We start from the raw sequence: 19,994 nt of genomic DNA, 5'->3' as shown, positions 1-19,994 counted from the left end.
AAAAATAGCATTCAAATTAATAAACTTGTTGCTCTCGACTGGATAACTTTACTTGTTGTCTGATGTTTTCATTAACTTTTCACTACTCACTGTTTTTGGTCTAGGAATCTTCTCTAACTTGGTTTTGGCTGTCAAAAGATTCTGAGTGGAATCCTTGGTTAATATGAATGTTGGCAATTCTGCATTCTGACTGCATGAAGAAGAACCTGAAATATAAATGCAGTATATAATATAATGTTATATAGTTGTCCATCCAAAAACAAACCTCTCCTCCTCCCCCTCCCGGCAAAAAAGTCAATGATAGCTTCTTACCTTCTGTTAGGCAAATCCCTATAAAATATAACAAAAACGCAAAATACTTTCTCACACTGGGCATAGGGATAGCATCACATACGAAAAAAAGGTGATTTTTTTCCCCCAGGCAAATCTATAACTTCTTTTTTATTTGCATAGCCTTCTTAATAGCAATTTGCCTGACAATTGTAGAGGGCAACTGAGTGAGATTGCAGAAAAGAGACGTAGTTCACATCTGTTCTCGTCAATGAGACTAGTCAACTAAAAAGCCTACAGCCATCGTTCTGATAGATACTAGAAGCAGATGTGTTTATTTTCAAGGTTGGAACCAATCCCTTTTTCTCCCCCTTTGAAAGTCACTGTACTGCAGGGATGTCAAACTCATGTTGTCACGTTGTTGTCATGTGACTTATTGGGACTTTTTTCCCCTTCACTAAACTCGGGGTGGGCATGCCAGCACATGACACATCCGGCCTGCAGGCCATGAGAGTTTGACACACCTGCTATAGTGTGATAGCACCTATTACGGTTGGTTTGAAATGAGAATCTACCACCTGTTTTGGACAATCTTTGCATGTTCTGCTCTACTGTTACTGTTAAATGGTAATGTTACAGCCTCTCCCCAGTTGAACAGATACTGCATTTGGGCTCTAAATAATTTCCAAGCACCTCTTCTAGGTCACATCGAAGCGACTGCATATCATTTCTTGAAAATACATCATTTACAAACATCCTGTGGTTTTCAGCATTTTTGGAGGTGTTTTAAACTCATTAATCTCTGTCAAAAGCTCAGAGTACTTCCAAAATAATCTGTCAGTTTCATTTGATGCAAGACATTTTGTGAAATTTTGTACTTTAAAAATTCCATTTGGTGTACCTCTACTTCTAACAATGTAAACAAAGCACAAAATGCAATGAGGTCATTACAGAAGACCAGCAGTACATTCTAGGCTTTGATTAATTTGTACAGTTAATCTTAGAGCTTGGAACAATTTCTGGAATATTGGTGTGCACAGGTACACAATGCTACATTGTATTCTTTGTTAATATATCCCATTCACAGCTCTACATAGAAAAGATGCTTATTCATTAGAATGTTTCCATTGCTGGTGTGGATGACAATTGAAGTGTGTGAATGAACTTTAAAGCAATCTGAACAGAATGCATTTGATATCTTGGCAATATTCTGAATATTTTTTCCCCAATTTCCAGGCCCAGGGCATTCTTGATAGTATCCCATACCATTAGCTTTTTTGACATTAGTCCAAGTTAGCTAGGTTATCCTTTAAATTACATTCTTACCAGGATGTAGTTGTTGCTGTCAGAGCAATCTAGTAGGTTTGACCAGAGAGATTAAAAAACATCCTGGATGATGACAGGCACAAACCACTTTAATACTTTTGCCTCTTGGTCTACTGTCATCATAACACAGCCATATATCCATGTAATCTCCAGAGGTCAAGCTCAACTCAGGGCATTGTAAACATTACGATGGCAATGATATAGTAATAAATTCTCACTGTTTATAAAAACATACCATCCATGAACTTTATTTGTTTTTATATACTAATAACTACTTGGTATAGGGAGCCTACAGGTTTACATATTTTTCCTTACAGCTTTCCAAGATAGTACGCTAAAGTTAAAATGAAAAATGATGTTGATAGCTTAGTTCTTACCTGGAAAATAGTAATGTTTGCTTTTAGTAATGTGTGAAAGATTAGCAGACCTTCTTGCAACTGAAAGCAAGAACATAAATAAGATGAAATGAAAAATAAACTATGAAAAATAAAAATAAAGTATCAAAACGTCTACATTTTTAACAGATCTGGATGCATCACTTTTTGTTAGACTTGTATTTTGTTTTCAGGAGCTCAGGAAGTCATGTTTAGATTATGATTAATCAGATTTCAAATTTAGTTAACATTAAAATGGAGTCTTCCGACTGTTTTTGATGCTGTATGCAATACTACTATATATCTAAATAAGTGGATATAATTAAATTCTCACACCATACTCAACTGCTCATACTATCTTAGCTTTTCTTACAACTCAATAACAGTATTTCCGAATAGAGATATGCTATAATGCAGCTGCTGTTTTATCAGTATGATATTGTCAAGCACTGGAGTCCTAACTTTAAGCATTTGTGCATGTAAACAGAGCCAAGAGTTCATCCAGGCTTCAGCAAGTAAATCCCCTGTAATGGTTTTTTAAAACGTTTCTTCCCAGTTGTACAAGTAGATAATAGTTGTGTTATTTGAGCAATTAAGAACTGGTACAAAGAAGGTGTTCACAGGGATGATTCCTATATGGCGTGGATTTAGGTAATGCTTCATTACTGATGGAGGTTTAATTAGTTATATGATGCAGGTTTAAATGCATGCATGTGTTTCATGGATCAAATTACCTGGATCTATATTTTGAAGCATTCATTTATAATTATGTAAACGATTTTATGGTTCCTGTCAGAAGATAATTCTGGGTGACTCACAACAAAACTAAAAAAACATTAAAAGCATAAACATCCCATGCATGAAACATCCTCCTAGGATGCTCCTATAACCATCTGCAAGCTCCCGTCACTATCCCAGCACCTGAGCACACAATAAGGTTAGGGTTGATGGCCCTTTGGAAGGTTAAAAGGGTGGGTGGCTCCCAGATTGCCAGAGGGAAGATGTTCCACAAGATAGGGAAGACACTAGATAGCAAGTGGAAGATGTTCCACAGAAAAGACACTAGATAGCAACATTTCAGAGAGAGGACCTGGAGTATACCTACCCCTTCAATATGGTGGAACAGACAGATATCTCAGTGAGAGGCACTCCCATTGATAAAAAGAATATCTGTAGTTCACCGTTTGAACTGTGGGATCCTTGGTGCTTGGAGCCTTTTTTTTTTTTTTTTTTTTTTTTGCAGATGTTTCTTTACCACTGATGGATAATGCAGGAATGATGTTACTTAGCTGGGTAATGAGATGTTGGCAAGAAAACAATTAAGCTCAGAGAGCACCACATATTCCCATGGCATGTAAGGTTTTATGGTGATAAACAGCACCTTCTACTGTACCCAGAAGGAAAATGGGAGCCAAAATGTGACTCATACAACAGGGCTATAACATGAGCAAACTTGGGAGTGCCCAACACTGCATGTACTGCATCCGAAAACAGTTGTAGCTTTTGGGTAGTGCTCAAGGGCAGCCCCATGTACAGTGTATACTTACTCTGGTACTCCAAAGAGGAGTTGACTATAAGCACAGCCTCCTAGTCCAGAAAAGTTCACAATTGTTGGAACAACAACAATTGATCTAGGTACTGCTGCTGCCACCTATTCCATAAGTAGGAGTAGAGAATCCACAAGAACCTCAAATTACAAGCTCGGTTTGAGGAGTACAACCCTGTCTGGAATTAAATGACACATCACCAAATCCTGGGAGGCTGTTGATACATCACGCCAAGCTACATAGGCAATGCTGTTGCAGTGCTGTTTGTTTGGAGATTGTGGGGAACTGGATGGGCTGGAACCGATTTTGACTCATCCTGGCAATGGCAAAATAATGGCTCCTGCTCCCAATCCCCAAAGGCAATCTAGAAAGATACAATTGTATTAGAAGCCATTTACAGTTCTAGGACAGTGAGGATGGTTGCACCACTCCTGTCCCAAGCCCATCAAAAGTCAACAGAACCATGAGACTTCCGGTTGACGTCGCAGTGGGAACGGACTGGAAAATAGCAGGCTCTGATGAGCCGCACAAAACCCAGCCAGATGAACTGCTGCCGGGAGGCTTTCGAGCCATAGCCGTCTTGCAGGGATGGTGAAGAAATGAGGCGTTTCGTGGATCGCAAGGAATTGGCAATTTCCTCGTTGGAACAGAAACAGCTCTCCTAAAGCCGGCACGGCAGCCATCGTATGGTGGCCACCTAGAAGCTGGGACAACCGGACCTAAGAATTGAGCTGGAGCGGCGTTTGGACAGAGTGTTAGAACTGGGTGAGATAATTGCCAATTTATACTGAGAAAAAATTGAAATTGGAGTCTTAAAAGAAATTCCTGAGCTTGGACTAGCGGCTATCTGGCATTTGGGGGGGGGACACACACGCGGAAAAAAGAAAAAGTGGGGGACTGTAATACAAAAAGCCTAAGAAAGAGTTTTAGATCTGGAGAATTGGGAAAAGCAAAATATTTCAAAAGGGGAAAAAAGTGATTTTCAGAAAAAAAAACAACTTAGATGAGGATTTTAAAAATTTCTGGATATTTTGATAATTAATTGGACTTAACAGACTATTTTGTAATGGAATAGAAATGGAGAGTAGCATCTGCTGGAGGGAAAAATAAGTACTGTAATAGTCTACTTAAATAGACAAAACAGAAGAAATGGCAGCTGGAAGACTCGATCTTGGCCATATAGAAGATAATTTGGACACTGAGAACATTTAAGGAGTGACTGTATTTTACATCTGAGATTTTGTTTCATTTCCTTCTCTCCTGGAAGATAGCCTTTTAATTGGATTTGATGTTGCTGAATTTGGACAATTAATAATTGAGATTATTTTAAATTTGAAGAACGAATAATCGAAGAAAAAGAAGAAGAGATATAAGAAAATTAAATAAACTTTAAATTTTGGCTAACTGAAAAGAGATACAATTGGGGAGGTTTTAATAATTTTATATTGCTACAAAACAGAGTTGCAGATATATGAAGAGTTAATTTTGATGTTTAAAAGTATATGTGAATCTTTATTAGGCAAAAAAGAAATAGAAAATTAACAAAGTTATAGAAAAAAAAGTGAAGAGTTTGGAGAGGGAATTATAAACGAGAAGCAAGAAGTTAACAGTGTTGAAGAGAAAATATTAAAAAATAAAAATCAGATAGATAATATTATAGAAATTTTTGGGAATGTAAAAAGAGTAGAGAGGAAAGAGGGAAAATTCCCCCTAAAAAAGAAACAGTTAAAAGGGAAAAAGGGAAATACCTGGGAAAGACAAGGGAAAGTCTTGGTGAAGGATGCTCAAAAAGTACAACCAAAAAGATAAAAGGAATCCAGAAGATGAAATGTAACATATATAAAAAGAAAAAAAAGAATTGAGTGAGAAAAAGGGTTAATCAAAAAACTATTAGAAAATGGGAAAAGATTGAGAGATGATGGTTAAAGATGAATGATTATGGGGTAAATATTAGTAAATATTAATGTAGATTAATGAATGGGAATGGGAAAGTAGACAATATAACAATAATAGCAATTTTGATAGTCTTGAATTTAAATTGTTATTGTATTGGTAAGAGAGAAGAATTATAGGATATACTGTGATGTTATATAGGTGAAAGCATTGAATATGAAATGATAAAGAAGTATGTAAAGAGAATAATATGGCAGAAGTTGAAATAAGATATGGTGAAAATTGACTAAACAAATTCTGAATAGAATTTGTTTATATTAAATCTCAGCAGATAGAAATGTGAAAATAAGTAATTTAATAACATTAATTTTGATAACAATGTAAATTAAGATGAATATTTAAAATGTCAATTGTAAAGAGAATAACAATGTTGAAATCATGAAAGCAATTATTGTAAAGAAGAATGAATAGAACTTGTTTGTGATAAATCTCAGCAGATGGAAATGTGAAAATAAGTACTTTAACAACATTATTAATTTTGATAATGTAAATTAAGATGAATACTCAAATACTAATGATTGGGAAAAAGGAATTAGAGACATACTTCAGAAATGAAGAAAGATAGTAAATAACTGGAATAATTGAAACTGAGGAGAAATATAAGGTATAAAATGATCTTATCTGTAAGTAAAATTGAAAATGATAAAGAATTATGGAAAGAGAACAACACAGCAGAAGTTGAAATAATAAGATATGGTGAAAAATGACTAATTTGTGATAAAGGATTATACAAAAGAGATGAATATTGAAAAAAATGGGAAGATTAAAATACATTATAACTATGATTATATATAAGATGTGACCCGGTCATGTTCATAAAATATGTATGATGAAAGAAAAAAATTAATAAAACTTGTATAAAAAAAGTCAACAGAACCATAACCAATATCTTTTTTAGTCTAAACCCAAACTGAAAAGGTCCATATAAATCACTTCCCCCAGGGCCCTCTGAAACTGAGTTGCAACCACCCTCCCAACCACCTTCACTAAAAACATCTGGATGAACATTGTCTAACATGATTGGTCCAAGTATGGGGCACATCTGTGCCTCCTTCAAGGCAGATTGTGCCAACCCCTCCCACATGTATTAACCACCATTTGGAACCAAACATATGGCACTTCTGAGGACACCTTAAATCAGCCAAAAGGGGCATAGATCCAGACCACAGGTGGCTGAGCTCACAACCATGGAAACCCTGTTCACTTCTTTAGGATCAACCAGCTCAAGTTCCTCCCAGATTACAGGACTCAAATGTGTCTTGGTTATTTCCAAAGGATCTGCCCAAGCAGAGTCCAACTCTGAGCAAAGTTGAACAACTCACAGCAGTCTTGAAAGGGCTTCCCAGCTCCTCCTTACCCCAAAGGGACCTGATTACCTGAAATAGGGCCAATAGGTAGTTAACTGTAGATGCAGTAAGGGCAGAGAAGTATGCTTTGCTGCCCTTATCACAATATAAATCCTGATATATTTTCAGTCCTGAGCTACTGTGTTTCCCCGAAAATAAGACAGGGTCTTATTTTCTTTTGACACCCCCCCCCCAAAGGGCTTGGCCTTATTATCAGGGGGCTTATTTTGGGGGTGCAAGGGCCGGCGAGCGTGGGACTGGATGTCCCGTCGCTGCCATCACCTCCCCTCCCTGTTCTTCACGCTGGCCAAGCGGCCCAACATGTCCCACCCCACCCCAATGGCAACAGTTGCTTCCCTTCCCCGCTATCTCTTTATCGAGAAGGGTGGCAGGTGGGGCGGAGGAAAAGCAAGACACATGGAACGAGACGTTCCCCTTGCCATCTCTTTGCCTTCCCCCTCACCAGGCATGACGGGGCTCCTGCCCCTAGCTTAGCCACCCGCCCCCTTTAGGGATGCAATTGGGGTGGCAGGTGGGGCGGGTGAGAAGCGGGACATGCGTCTTGCCTTTCCAGCTCCGTTGCATTTCTTGCCGTTGTGTCCAGGGAAACGCGCTGTAAAAGAAAACCTTGCAAGTTCAATCAAACTTCTTTAAGTTTTCTTTTACAGTGTGTTTCCCTAGACACAACGGCGAGGAAAGCGATGGAGCTTGAAAGGTAAGACCTGCGTCCCACTTCTCGCCCACCCCACTTGCCACCCCCAAATTGCATCCCTAAAGGCGGCGGGACCAACTGTGCATGCGTGTAAGTAGTTGGTAGGAGGGCTTATTCTGCGGGGGTGGCTTATATTATCGCATGTGCTGAAAAGCCCGATTGGGTTTATCTGGACATGTCTTATTTTCGGGAAAACACAGTACAAATTACAAATTATTGACTGAAAATAATACAAAAAAACTACTGCAACAGAAAGGAAATTGGGATGCCTAGTTAATAGAAAAGAAAAAGATCCTGCTATTTCAGCACATATATCAAATGTGAACTGACTGAGGGCTACAAGAAGTGTCTAGTTTTCAGCAGCAGTGTGTTAACATACTGACTTTGGATAATGGGTAGCTCTCATACTGAAGCTATTCAATAAATATTTTCAAGGTCCGTTTTAGATTAATTTCAACAATAAAGGACATTAGCATTAGTTAGCAAAACCAAGAGTGAGAGAATCTCCTCCTCTCACCTTTTCATTCAAAATTGATGGTTCTGAGGATGATATGGTAATTTGTTTGAATTGTATCCTATGCCATTGTTACTATTTTTCTCCATGGCTTTTGGCTCACTGAAATTAATTGGTGAGTAGATCTGAGTATGTTGGCAAATGAGACATACTGACATAATTCTTAGTCAAAGGCCTGATTTTATTTAATTGCTTTCACCTTCCCTGCCTTTCCAAGGCCACAGATTCTTACTTCTGATTTTGTTTTTGTTTGGAATAATAGCCGTGCAATGGAACTAAAATATAATTGCAACCAATTATCTTTCAAACTACATTTATACCTGCAGGGGAACATTTCTGGGAAATTGCAGCTTCTGAGTCATAACGTTGACACTGCAGCTCATGTATCTTTTGGAAAGCATTCAGTTTTAAATTGCGTTCCTGGGTCAGCTGGCTTCTTATCTAAAATAGGTATATATATATATATATGTTTATAAATAATCCCAAATTCATATTATGATCCATACTTAAAACACTGAGTGCATAAAGGAAAGGAAATGCTTTTAACCTTAGTTCAATTAATATTGACAGCTGAACCAGAAGGGATTAAATTTAGCATGAAACAGCCATAGGACTGTTTGAGAACAAAGCAATTCCATGTGGTCAAATGAAGCTTATGTTGGTATTAATTGTACTTTCCTGCTTCCAAGACAGAGCTACATGCGAGAGAGCCTTGTGAAAACAAGACTTTGTTTCCTTTTTATTTTTCACCCTCTCCCCAGTGGCTGTTCAACCACAGAGGCAGAAAGGGATTGACAGTAAATTAGGCTCCCTAGGACTACCCATGATGGAGCCAATGCTAATCACGCTCCTGGAATTTTGTTTTTTTATTTTTTTCTGGCAGAAGAAAGCAACAGTAATACGAAGTGACAATCTTCCAGACTTCCCTGTGCCAGTTTGGAAAGACTCAGAAAATGAATAAAAATTAACCACAACTGTGCTCAACTACTACAAACAGCCAAATTAATTGCCCTATAGCAAGGATGGCATATATATTCCGTATCAATTATACTAGCATCAGAACAAGCCTAGCAATTTAGAACAGATGACTACAGAAAATCAAAAAACCATAGGGCAGCAATAAAATATATTAGCTACAAAATAATGGTGCTCTTATTCTGCCAGGCAAAAAGAGATCTGAAGGTAAGTGGAAGCCAAAGGTGGAAGCCGTTTTGCATGGGTCTACTCTAGTGGTTAAGGCATCAAGCCAGGAACCAGTAAATAAGTTTTTCTCCCACCTTAGGCATGAAAAACCAGCTGGATGATTGGGTCAGTCACTTTCTCTCTCTCTGCCCAACTCACCTCACGAGGTTGTTGCAGGAAAAATAGGAGAAAGGAGGAGTATTAAGTATGTTTGCTGCCTTGATTTTTTTTTTATAAAAATGATAAAGGTGCAACAAAAAATGTAAAAAAAATCTGAATCAACTTTGTCTATTACTGCATTTTAAAATTCAGATATACATTCTGGTGCATGACTTTGTTTTTACTCATGTTGGCAAGAAGATTTCAAAGCATGTACAAAAATACATCCTTTGGTAACTCACTAAAATATTTATAACCTTACTTGTTGAATTTCTTTCTTCATCTTTGCTTCCTGGAAATGTCTTGTTTTAGAGGATTTTTCCGATTCTTCTGTCAGGTTCAATAACTTCACTTCTCTCTCCCCAAGGTTTTCTAACATTTTGTCCAAGTTTGCTGTCTTAATCAAATCTAATTGCTGTCTTTTACAAAATTCTTGATTAATCTTACGTTCTGCTTCCTGAAGTAAGTATTCCTATATGAAAATATTAACAAGATTAGTATAATACTGTGTTTAATCTCAGGAGAAAAGAAACTGAATTAAATAAATTTATTAATATAGACTAAACTATATACAGAGACAATATTTTTATCAAAATATATGTTTTGCAATGCTGCATAGAATATTCAAATAAAAAAGTGATTAAAATTGACTGCAGGAAGCAAAAATTATTTCATTCCATCTTTAAAAAATAGCAAGAAATTAAATTTTTCATTTTTATAATCTTTAGGAGTAAAATGTAAAGTAATTTGTCTCACACATATCATTCTATTACAACAGCCATTTAGATTTAGATTTTAATGTCAGATTGCTTTCCAGAGACTTGGCTTGTTTTTAATGAGAGGCACTCTAGGAATTAAAATACATCTGGATAAGAAAAATACCTTGTCTGACAATATTTTGCTTTGAATAATTTATGTAATATATGTCCTTTAAAACTTGCATATTGCTGTAAGAAATGATTTGTTTCCTTAAAAAGTGAATCCTGAGTGATATTACTCTATAATGTCACATTAACAAACAAAATTTTAGATGGGAGTACTTCCCATGTCTCTTTTTCTAAGATTCTTGGAGCTGGTCCCATTTTGAATGGGACCTTATAGTTAGCACTTAAAATAATCTTGAAGTCCAGTATTATTGTGCTGGTCTATATACTGTATTTTTGTTATTAAATAAATTTCTATACATTTATAAATATAAATTCTATAATTTATTTATAATTTCTATAAATAAATAAATAAAAATACAGCATCCTTCACTTAATCCTCCAGGGAAAGATTAAAGGCAAATGAGGTCCAGGCAGAAGAAAAACTTCATGGCTTCAAAACCTAAGGGACCGGTTTGGACAAATCTCATCAGCACTTTTTCATGTGGCTGTTGACAAAAATAGGATTGCCAACATGATCCCCAATGTCCAACGATGGATGTGTCACAAGAAGAAGAAGAAATAAATTTCTATAATCAGTATCTAAATTTATAAAAATTGTATACTTTAATATTCTGGGTATAAATAAACTGGATTTAAGTCAACTGTAAGGCCAAATATGAAGTTCCAAAGGATATAGGAAAATAAATAGGTTTTATACACTATCCAGAAGTTATTAAATTAGACTCTTATCCCCAGCATAATACCCATTTTAATTATTAAGAGCATTTCTAAATGTATCATCCAGATGATTACTAAGAGATAGAAAAAATATTTTTACATTTTGAAGAGTTAATGTGAAAATATATTTTGATTCAAGAGTGATAGATATTTGCAAGCAATGCTTATGTTGATTCCATTTGTACGTTTTAAACAGATTGAAGTGAATTAATGGTTACATTTTGGTAGGAGGAAGAAATACACAGATTCTTGTTAAAGTTTTATAAAAAAAATGAAATACGGAAACACATAGTTTAAAAATGAGGGTGATGTTATTGAATTCAGTAAAAATAATAAAAGAAGAGGATTTTGTTGGCTACATGGTATATGATGAGCTTAGGCAGATACCTGTTTCTCTAGTTGTTGCTTCAGCTTTTTATTTTCAGTCTGAGATTCTGCCAAGACTTTCCTTATAGCTCTCAACTGATGATTAAATAAAATGGCCTCTTCTTCCGACTTCATCTGGGATTGCAAGCACTCTTTTTTATTCTGAACAGCCTCCTGCAAAGGCAAAGGATTCAGCAAGATCTAAGATAGAGAATCAACTCTCAGAGAGGCTGAATTATTTATAAGGTTGTTAACTTTGTCTCCTTCATGATGTGTTTAACTTTGTCTCCTTTTCGATGTGTGAAGAGGTCCCCATGTTTTTTTTTGTCTACTGTAGATCTTTTAAAGCTTAATACCAAACAAACATCAAAAAATCTCTACTTCTTTCAATTCTGACTCTTAATTTTCACAACATCAGTGCTGCCTACACTGCTGCTTTATTTCACCTCTTCTGAAATAAAAAGTATTAGCCCCAACCATTCAATGTGGCCTTCCTCTAGTTTAAATAATCATGTCCACAGCCATCTTAAACTGGCAGAACATCTCTTAATGTGAGAGAAGTTATTCTTTCTACAACTACAGTTAAATAAACTGTTTAGATTTATGAGACTATGGTGAACTAAGCACTCAGTTGCTTGTGGACGATTGATTGATATTGCAGGTCTCATTTGCCAACTCAAGGCACCATACTATTTTTCTGTACAACAAGCCCATGAGGCACCTTAAAGTACTTTTGGGGACAGTGGTGGCTGATTTCACTCCATAGGAGCTCTTCTCTTTTTCCCCATCACCCACCTGTCAGCTGCCTGCAGCTGGATGCTTGGCAATAGATAATTTTCCACTCCTGGTGTAAACATTAAAAATTGTCTGCTGCAGAACTGGCAGGAGGCAGACAGACAACATTTCATTTCCTTTCTTGCTAAAATCAAATGCTAATAACTGGGGGAAGCAACAGTCTGGAGGTGTATGACAGAAAGAAAATGACCCTAAAACCTCTGCCTTTCTCAGTGATCCTTCAGTGTAGGTATGGGCAATATTTGAGAGGCTGGAGGCCACAAATCAGATTTCAACTATCTGCCAGGTTCAGGACTTTAATTGATCATGTAATGAGGTCATTCTATAACGGAACACTTCTTGTTTCTATTCCCATCCTTTAAAAAGTTGGACCAAGCCATAACTAGCATAAAAATGAGAAAAATGGACTATTTTTAGGGTGATTCAGAGTGGAAAGTAATTTCAATCCTATTTTTAATTTAAAACAAGCATTCATTAAATCTCAGCAACACAATTTTGGGACATAGGGCGTGCACATTTGTCCTGCAGGGCTACGTACTCCTCTAATTAATGCATGTGTTATTTTCAAAAGCTGATATCTTTGTGTAGAAGCGAGCACACATATAAGCAAAACATATATTCTGCCCTGAAGACCTGTCCAATCCCAATTTATGCTATTTTTTTTTTAAAAAGTCACAATTTACATGTTTATTTATTATACTTTTATTAAAAAGCCAGTAGCTTTTTTAAGGGAATCTCACCTTCTCTACTTCTTGCAATGTTGTCAAAAATTGTGCTTTTTGCATTGTTTCTTTCCAGAACTTTAAGACCTTCAGTTTGCATAACAACTTCTCCAATTCACTGTTTTCATCCCGTAGTTCCTGCAACTTCCCCTGCTAAAGAGCATAGGTTCTTTCTATTAGCATTCTCTCACCAAAATCCTTGCAACAACCTTTTAACAATAAGCATCAGTCTCTGTTCTAGTGAGGAAAGAGATATGAATACAAAACAGAAACTTAAAGAAAGACATGTTAAATTATATGTCATATAATCTCTCTCCATAATACAAAAAAATTCTATGGCTATTCAAAAATACCCAGAGCAATAGTTCAGCTTACGATTAAATTTACAGATTACGATTAAGATTACAGATTAAGATTATGGGGGCAATAAGATGACTTTGTATAAATATACAAAAGTATGAAGGCTATTGCTTAACACATTGTAAGCCGCCCTGAGTCTCCAGAGAAGGGCGGCATATAAATCAAATTAAAAAAAAAAAAAAGTAGACCCTAGCCAGTGGTGGGATTCAAGTAATTTAACAACCGGTTCTCTGCCCTAATGATTTGTTCCAACAACCAGTTTGCCAAACTGCTCAGAAAATTAACAACTGGTTTTCCCGAAGTGGTGCAAACTGGCTGAATTCCACCACAGACCCTAGCATATTCTCTTTTGCATTATAACTGCTCGCAATGAGATATGTATAGAATCAGTCATCAGATTTTTGGTTCTGAATAAAACCTGCAATATCATCTCTTTCTTCCATTCCTGATATAGAGTATATATTTTTCAGAGGTTTTGTTTTCTGATAAAATTAATAATGTGAAAAGTTCATTCATAAAGCATCTCAGACTGAAATTCTAGACATTTAATCTGGGAGTAATGTTCATTGTACTCCGTAGGATTGTGCTTCTGGTGATTCTGTAAATTATGCAATGAGCAAGAACCAGCGTAAAATTTATCTCAAGCAATTTTTTTTTACTGTTAAATTCATATTTATATGGAAAACAGGAAGATTTTCTACATTTAAACAATTATAAAAGAAATACATTTTTATCCCCAATAACACCTTTTTTCAATAACCTTTGTCTTCATCACATAATATTTGTATATACCGGTCCATAAAAATTAATAAAAAATGCTAATGAATACATTTTGTTTAGCATTAAATTCATCAGATTCTTGATCTTCTCCCCAAAATAGCTGATGTGAAAGGAACTTAGACTGAGAAAAAAGAAGGCTACCTCAGGCAGAGGTGCAATTCAAATTAGCTCAGCTTTTCTGGTCTCTAAACCTAAATATCAGTATCAATCTCAAAAAGATGTGAAATTCAGACCAGATATATTCTAATTCGTAACACATTATTTTAATGAATGAGAGTCAGACAATATCTGGTAACGATTCAAAAGAAAAAGCCATAGAAATTTGCATAATCCTTATTCAATGTCAGAATACAAAAAATTTCATGTCTACATGCTTTGTTTTGTTAGCTCTAATAGCTGTCAGAGGGATGTCTCTAATGTATGTATATCAAATTGCAATTCTCAGCTTGGTTTTTTTTGACCCTAGGTCATGATTTGTTTCTTTTATTCCTAAGCATTAAGCAAACTAAAGGGCTACCTGAGCCAAATGTTCTTCAAGCGCACTGTTATCCTTTGTAGAGCCAAACTTTTTCTTCAGATTAATAATTTTCTCCACACCCTCTTTTCTCACTTCACTGATGATTTCTGACATTTGTTTGTTCATGCTTAGACGATATTCATCTACTTTCCCCTGCAGCCATAACGCAAAGTCAAACTCTGAATGCCTCTTTTCAAATAAATGAATTTTAAGAAAACAATTCTGTAAGATTTTTAAAATCTGGAAACACAAAAATAAAATCTCCCCATCTTTAACATTATTATTTGTAAAATAAACACTGGCCAGCAACCTAGACATTTCTCCTAATCCCTACCTAGTAATCAAAGGCAACATGAGAAAATGAAACTAATTCATTTCTGGAAAAAGCTTTTTGAAGCCAGCCTTCCATTAAATAAAAACCAAATTTGACATTTCTGTTTGTTTTTATGTCTATGGAGATTCTCAGTCATCCAGGTCATGGTTGTCCCAAAGGTGCTTTTTTCAAGAGGCAACTGGACTTACCTCTTGAAGTCCAGGCAACTGTTGCCTGGACTTCAAAAAAGTCCAGGTGTCTCTTGAAAAAAAGCACATTGGGACTGTTTGTTTTTCCTTCATGTACTGACATTCTATACACTGAGCTCTGAGAAGAAATAAAATGTAATGAATTAAAACAAGACCAGTGACATAGTATGTGGAGGAATTACATTTTGCTTTTTTTTTTCTTTTGCTAACTGGTATCATCCTTCACTATGGTAATCTGAAAACAACGAGCAAACAATTGATCTTTTCAATGGTGAAGTTCCACTAAAATAAAGTAGCAAGGAAGTTAAATAATTCCAGAAGTAAGGAAAACATGGACAGAATAAACATGGCATATTGCTCTGCTGTCTTATCTTGTCTACACAGGACCTGATCTTTGGAATTTAGCACTTATTCTTGAAAAAGCATAAAATATTGTACTAAATTTCAACACTTTTCTGAAAAAGCATTGGAATAATCTACTTGATTTTACATCCCTCTGTATCTCTTGTACCTACTTTTATTTGCAGACACACCAAAAATATATTTTGTACCAATGCTTCATAATCCTCTTGAACTTCTTTTCTTATCTTTTCTTTGATATTGTGTTCTTCTTTTTGCAGATCAGTAACTTTGGCTCGCAAAGCAGTTATTTCCAGAATCATCTCATGACTCAGTCTAGCTATCTATAAAAGAGGTAGAAGCAATGATTTACAATTTTATTTGTAAATGTAATCTTTCAAAATAAGTCTTTAGAGTATAAGGACACCAGGAGGCATTCATACACCTCCCTGAATAAAAGCACAAAAGTCACAGCCACTAACTTGACTCAGATCCATTTCAACAGCTCCTGTGTTGTCTTCTATGACATGCACTTCCTGAAACAGAATGAAAATGTACTTTTAACTAATTTGGCCTTTCAGAAATTGATACCTTTTCTCCATGTTCAGGACATTATTTTGTTCAAAGAAATGAAGAATCACTTCCCCCTTTTCCTGTTATAGAACCAGTAGCAGGAGAATACCTGTTCTTTTTGATATAGTAGCTGATGTTGCCAACGGAGCAGATTTTCATAGAACATGGAGTAGGTTTCAAAGTTGCTACGTTCTCTGGCCATGACATCACAAGCTAGAGAGGTAAGGCATTTTTTAAAGTGGTCCCTTTGAAAGGTAATCTGGAAATTAAATAAAATCAGAAAATAAATTGGTTTTTAAAAGATTTTTATCTCATTGTTATTACTTTATAAATAACTGAATGCAACAATCTGACATAATACTCCTTCCGCCTTCTATTTTCCCCACAACAACAATTCTGTAAAGTGAGTTGGGTTGAAAGGCAGTGACTGGTCCAAAATCATACAGCTGACTTTCAAGATGGAGCTAAAATCGGTCTTTTGGTTTCTAGCCAGGTGCTTTAACCACTAGACCAAACTGACTCTCAGTGTTAGGCAAACACAGTTAGGCAAAAAACAGTGTTAGGCCACATAGGCAAATTTGGTTTCTCCTAGTGCTTCCTCCACAGTTCATTGATAGTGAAGAAGATGTACCAGTGGTGGGTTACCCCTGGTTCGCACCAGTTCTATAGAACCTGTAGTAAAACCGGCGGGAGGCTCCACCCACCAACCCCAACGTAATCAAAACGCTTCTGCACATGCGCAGAAGCGCACGCGCGAGCAAAGCAAGCAAGCGCGCGGCCCCATTGCAAACCAGTAGCAAAGGTAAGTAGAACCCACCCCTTAGATGTACTGCATATATAAAATCCCAAGATCTACCATCTGCATCTAACATGATGATTTTAATTCAGAGACATGAGAAGGTAAATCTGAAACAAAATGCTTGAGAACCTCTACTAGTTGAAGCTGGTGTAATATACGTACCTCTGCATTAATTTCTTGATGATCTTCCATTAGCCTCTGTATAAATGATTCAACTATTTCAGGCCTTGTGACAAAGAACATTTCTTGCATGCTGTGATGCTTCCAGAGTTCTGCAAGAGTGAACAAAAGAGATACATCAGCAATATTCAGATTCATGAAATATGGACCACTGCTAAATGCTACTGTATATGCAATGCTATGACTGCTTTTTAAAAAGTTGAATACTCATAAGGAAGGCAAGGATTTTGCATAAGGAACCCAAAGAAATGAAACCCCAAAGAAAATTGTTACTGTATCCTTACTCCAAGTGCTACAATTATTGTTGGGGAAAAAAGTTTTCATTCAAGTTAACTTCCACACATACCATGTTATTTTTTTTCTTCCTTTCTTTTACCTATTGTCTTTGTTTCATAAAGCAAAACTTGTTCTTAAATTAATGGATGTTTCTTATAAAAGGTGTCAGCCAGGTCTATGTGCATAGTTAGATATGCATAAACCCTCCACTGCCAAATCCAACAAGGGAAAGGAAAATTCATTAGGAAACAAGAAGTATAATTGCTCAGTGTTTGTTGACTCAAAGTAAAAATTAGTCCTCGACTTACAATCATTCATTTAGACTAATTTTTTTCAGACTGAAAAAAGTGACTTATGACGATTTTTCACACTGCGACCATTGCAGCATTCCTATGTTCACATGATCAAAATTCGGATACTTGGCAACTGGTTCATATTTATGACGGTTGCAGTATCGTGTGAACATCTTTTGTGACCTTCTGACAAGTAAAGTTAATGGGGAAACAGATTTGCTTAATAACCGTGTCACTAACTTAACAACTGTAGTTATTCACTTAACTGTAGCAAGAAAGTTCATAAAATGGAGCAAAACTCCCTTAACCATCTCACTTAGCAACAGAAATTTTGGGCTCAATTATGGTCGTAAATCACGGACTACCTGTACTAAAAATGAATTAATTGTCTGTTGAGTATGATGGCTCCCAGGAATCTCCTAGCATATGCTTAGTCCACATTGTTAACAAGACACCTAAAGATCTGTCCTGAATTTGAAGCATTTTCAGTTATTACCTGTGGGGAGGTGCCTTTCTTCTCTTGCTTTTTCAGATAAAACCAGTGTTATTTCTTTGTTAATTTTCTTTTGTACATCATGGATCATATGTACTTCTAAATTTTCCAAAAGTTTTTGAAACTAGAAAAAAAAAGCAGATTTTTTTTTCTTTTATCAAGAGCAACTAAACTGATTCAGAGAGTACTGTGAGTACTTTAAAATTTAAAGTGAGGGTTTTGCAAGGATTACTCCAACTTTTATCCATGAATGTTTGACTAATACTGTTAAATTAAAAACCATTTAAAAAACTAGTCATCTAAAAATAAAAATATGTGGTGGACATGTCCAGAAGCGAGAAATTATTGGATGAAAATTAAAACATGGTTAGAAGAAATGCTACAACAACATATAGATTTAAAACCTGAGCTGTTCCTATTGGGTATCTTACCAGAGAAAATTAGTAAACACTTATGTGATTATATATATAATAACTGCAGCGAGGATAGTATTTGCGCAAAGATGGAAAGCAGAGAAAATCCCTACAGAGGGAGAAGTAATTAAGAAAATATTGGATTGTGAAGAAATGAATAGATTAACTTTGACAATTAAAGAAAGGGAGGAATCAGAATATTATAAGATATGGGGCAATTTTATTATTGGCTAGAGAAGATATATATATAGGGAAATGTAATGAAATGAGTGAAGAGAAGATAGATAAATGTATTAAAAGTAAAAAATGTGGGAGAAATGTTATAATAAATGTAATGAAAATATTGAGATATGATAAACATTGGAGAAGTAAGAAGAAGACACAAAAGATTCATTCAGATGATTCACTGAATGACTGATTATGTATTGTATGTTTGTTTGTCTAGTATAAAGTGAAAAACTTTTTTAAAAAATATAAAAATTTAAAGTGAGGGTTTTTCAAGGACTACTCCAACTTTTATCCACAAATGTTTGATTAATACTGTGAAGTTAAAAACCATTAAAAAAAACTAGTCATCTAAAAATAATCAAATGAATCACAGCATTTTTAATAGTAAGGTTGATTTATTATTAATGGAAACATTTGTAAAAATTATAGCTAGCAGGTACTTTCTTCACATTCACAAAACAGGAGGAGGTTGTTTTAAAGGCAATCAACAACAAAAAAAAAACTTACACACATATATATGAAACTAAGTTTTCAAACAAATAATATTTTTGTTCCTGATGCTTTGTTTGTTTCATTTGTATAGTTATATTTTGAGTCATGGCCTGGACTGATCCCTGAGTTTTCTTGGCAAGATTTTTGGAAGTGGTTTGCCATTGCCTTCTTCATAGGGCTATAAATGAGTGACTGGCCCAAGGTTACCCAACTGAGTGTTTTGTTCTGATAACTGTAACAGAGTTCCTGAAGTAGCCTGTTATAATTCCTCCCCACCAGCTTTCTGGCAAAAAAAAAAATGGTCTCAGGTTTCCACAGTCATTAAGATGGCAATTTTCACTTACTTCCTCATTTTACATACTTGATGAAATAAAATTTGTCAACCAAATCTTATTTCATAACAGACCTGCTAATCTTTAAGAATCCATGAGGACGTTTATTGGTTTTTCTACAACTGATTGACATAGCTGCCTTTGACAAACTTTTTTTTTCTGTTTCCTGGCAACAGGAAAAGCACAAAGACTCCCATATGTTGGTGGGAAGATTATGGTCACAGGGCTGCCAGGCAATATCAGGTGAAGCGGACCAACAGCATATGTCTGTTTTAGTTTTTATATACACTCTCCAGGGTAAGAAGGCAGAATAGAAATCAAAGAAATACATTTGTTACGAAGTTGCAAGATTTATTTTAAAAAATCCTCTCCAAATACAATATATTAATAAGTTATTTTTATTATGGAAAATAACACTAAATAATGAAGCAAGAATACATGTAGAAATTATAATGGTATCTGTCGGCAATGCATTTGGCCTGCATGTCAGCGTACAACCTGCCTGGACAGATGTTCAGTACACATGT

At 35.6% G+C, this 19,994-nt stretch overlaps 1 protein-coding gene across 1 annotated transcript in view; it reads right to left on the bottom strand.

Moving 5' to 3' along the window:
* LOC117660839 (uncharacterized) overlaps positions 1-19,994 on the bottom strand; it is an 89,119-nt gene that overhangs the window by 1,080 nt on the left and 68,045 nt on the right. The window contains exons 36-47 of the mRNA XM_034409135.3: positions 18,006-18,126; positions 16,923-17,032; positions 16,071-16,220; positions 15,871-15,924; positions 15,565-15,732; positions 14,528-14,680; positions 12,889-13,023; positions 11,375-11,527; positions 9,646-9,855; positions 8,363-8,483; positions 1,974-2,033; positions 91-206 (exon numbers count right to left, since the gene is read on the bottom strand). Of these exons, the coding sequence (XP_034265026.2) occupies positions 91-206; positions 1,974-2,033; positions 8,363-8,483; positions 9,646-9,855; positions 11,375-11,527; positions 12,889-13,023; positions 14,528-14,680; positions 15,565-15,732; positions 15,871-15,924; positions 16,071-16,220; positions 16,923-17,032; positions 18,006-18,126 (1,551 nt within the window). The remainder of the gene's footprint in view (positions 1-90; positions 207-1,973; positions 2,034-8,362; positions 8,484-9,645; positions 9,856-11,374; positions 11,528-12,888; positions 13,024-14,527; positions 14,681-15,564; positions 15,733-15,870; positions 15,925-16,070; positions 16,221-16,922; positions 17,033-18,005; positions 18,127-19,994) is intronic.

This window comes from Pantherophis guttatus, chromosome 1 (genome assembly GCF_059756535.1).
Source record: "Pantherophis guttatus breed Tessera chromosome 1, ASM5975653v1, whole genome shotgun sequence".
Classification (NCBI taxonomy): domain Eukaryota; kingdom Metazoa; phylum Chordata; class Lepidosauria; order Squamata; family Colubridae; genus Pantherophis; species Pantherophis guttatus.
This window is presented reverse-complemented; position numbering and strand designations above follow the sequence as displayed.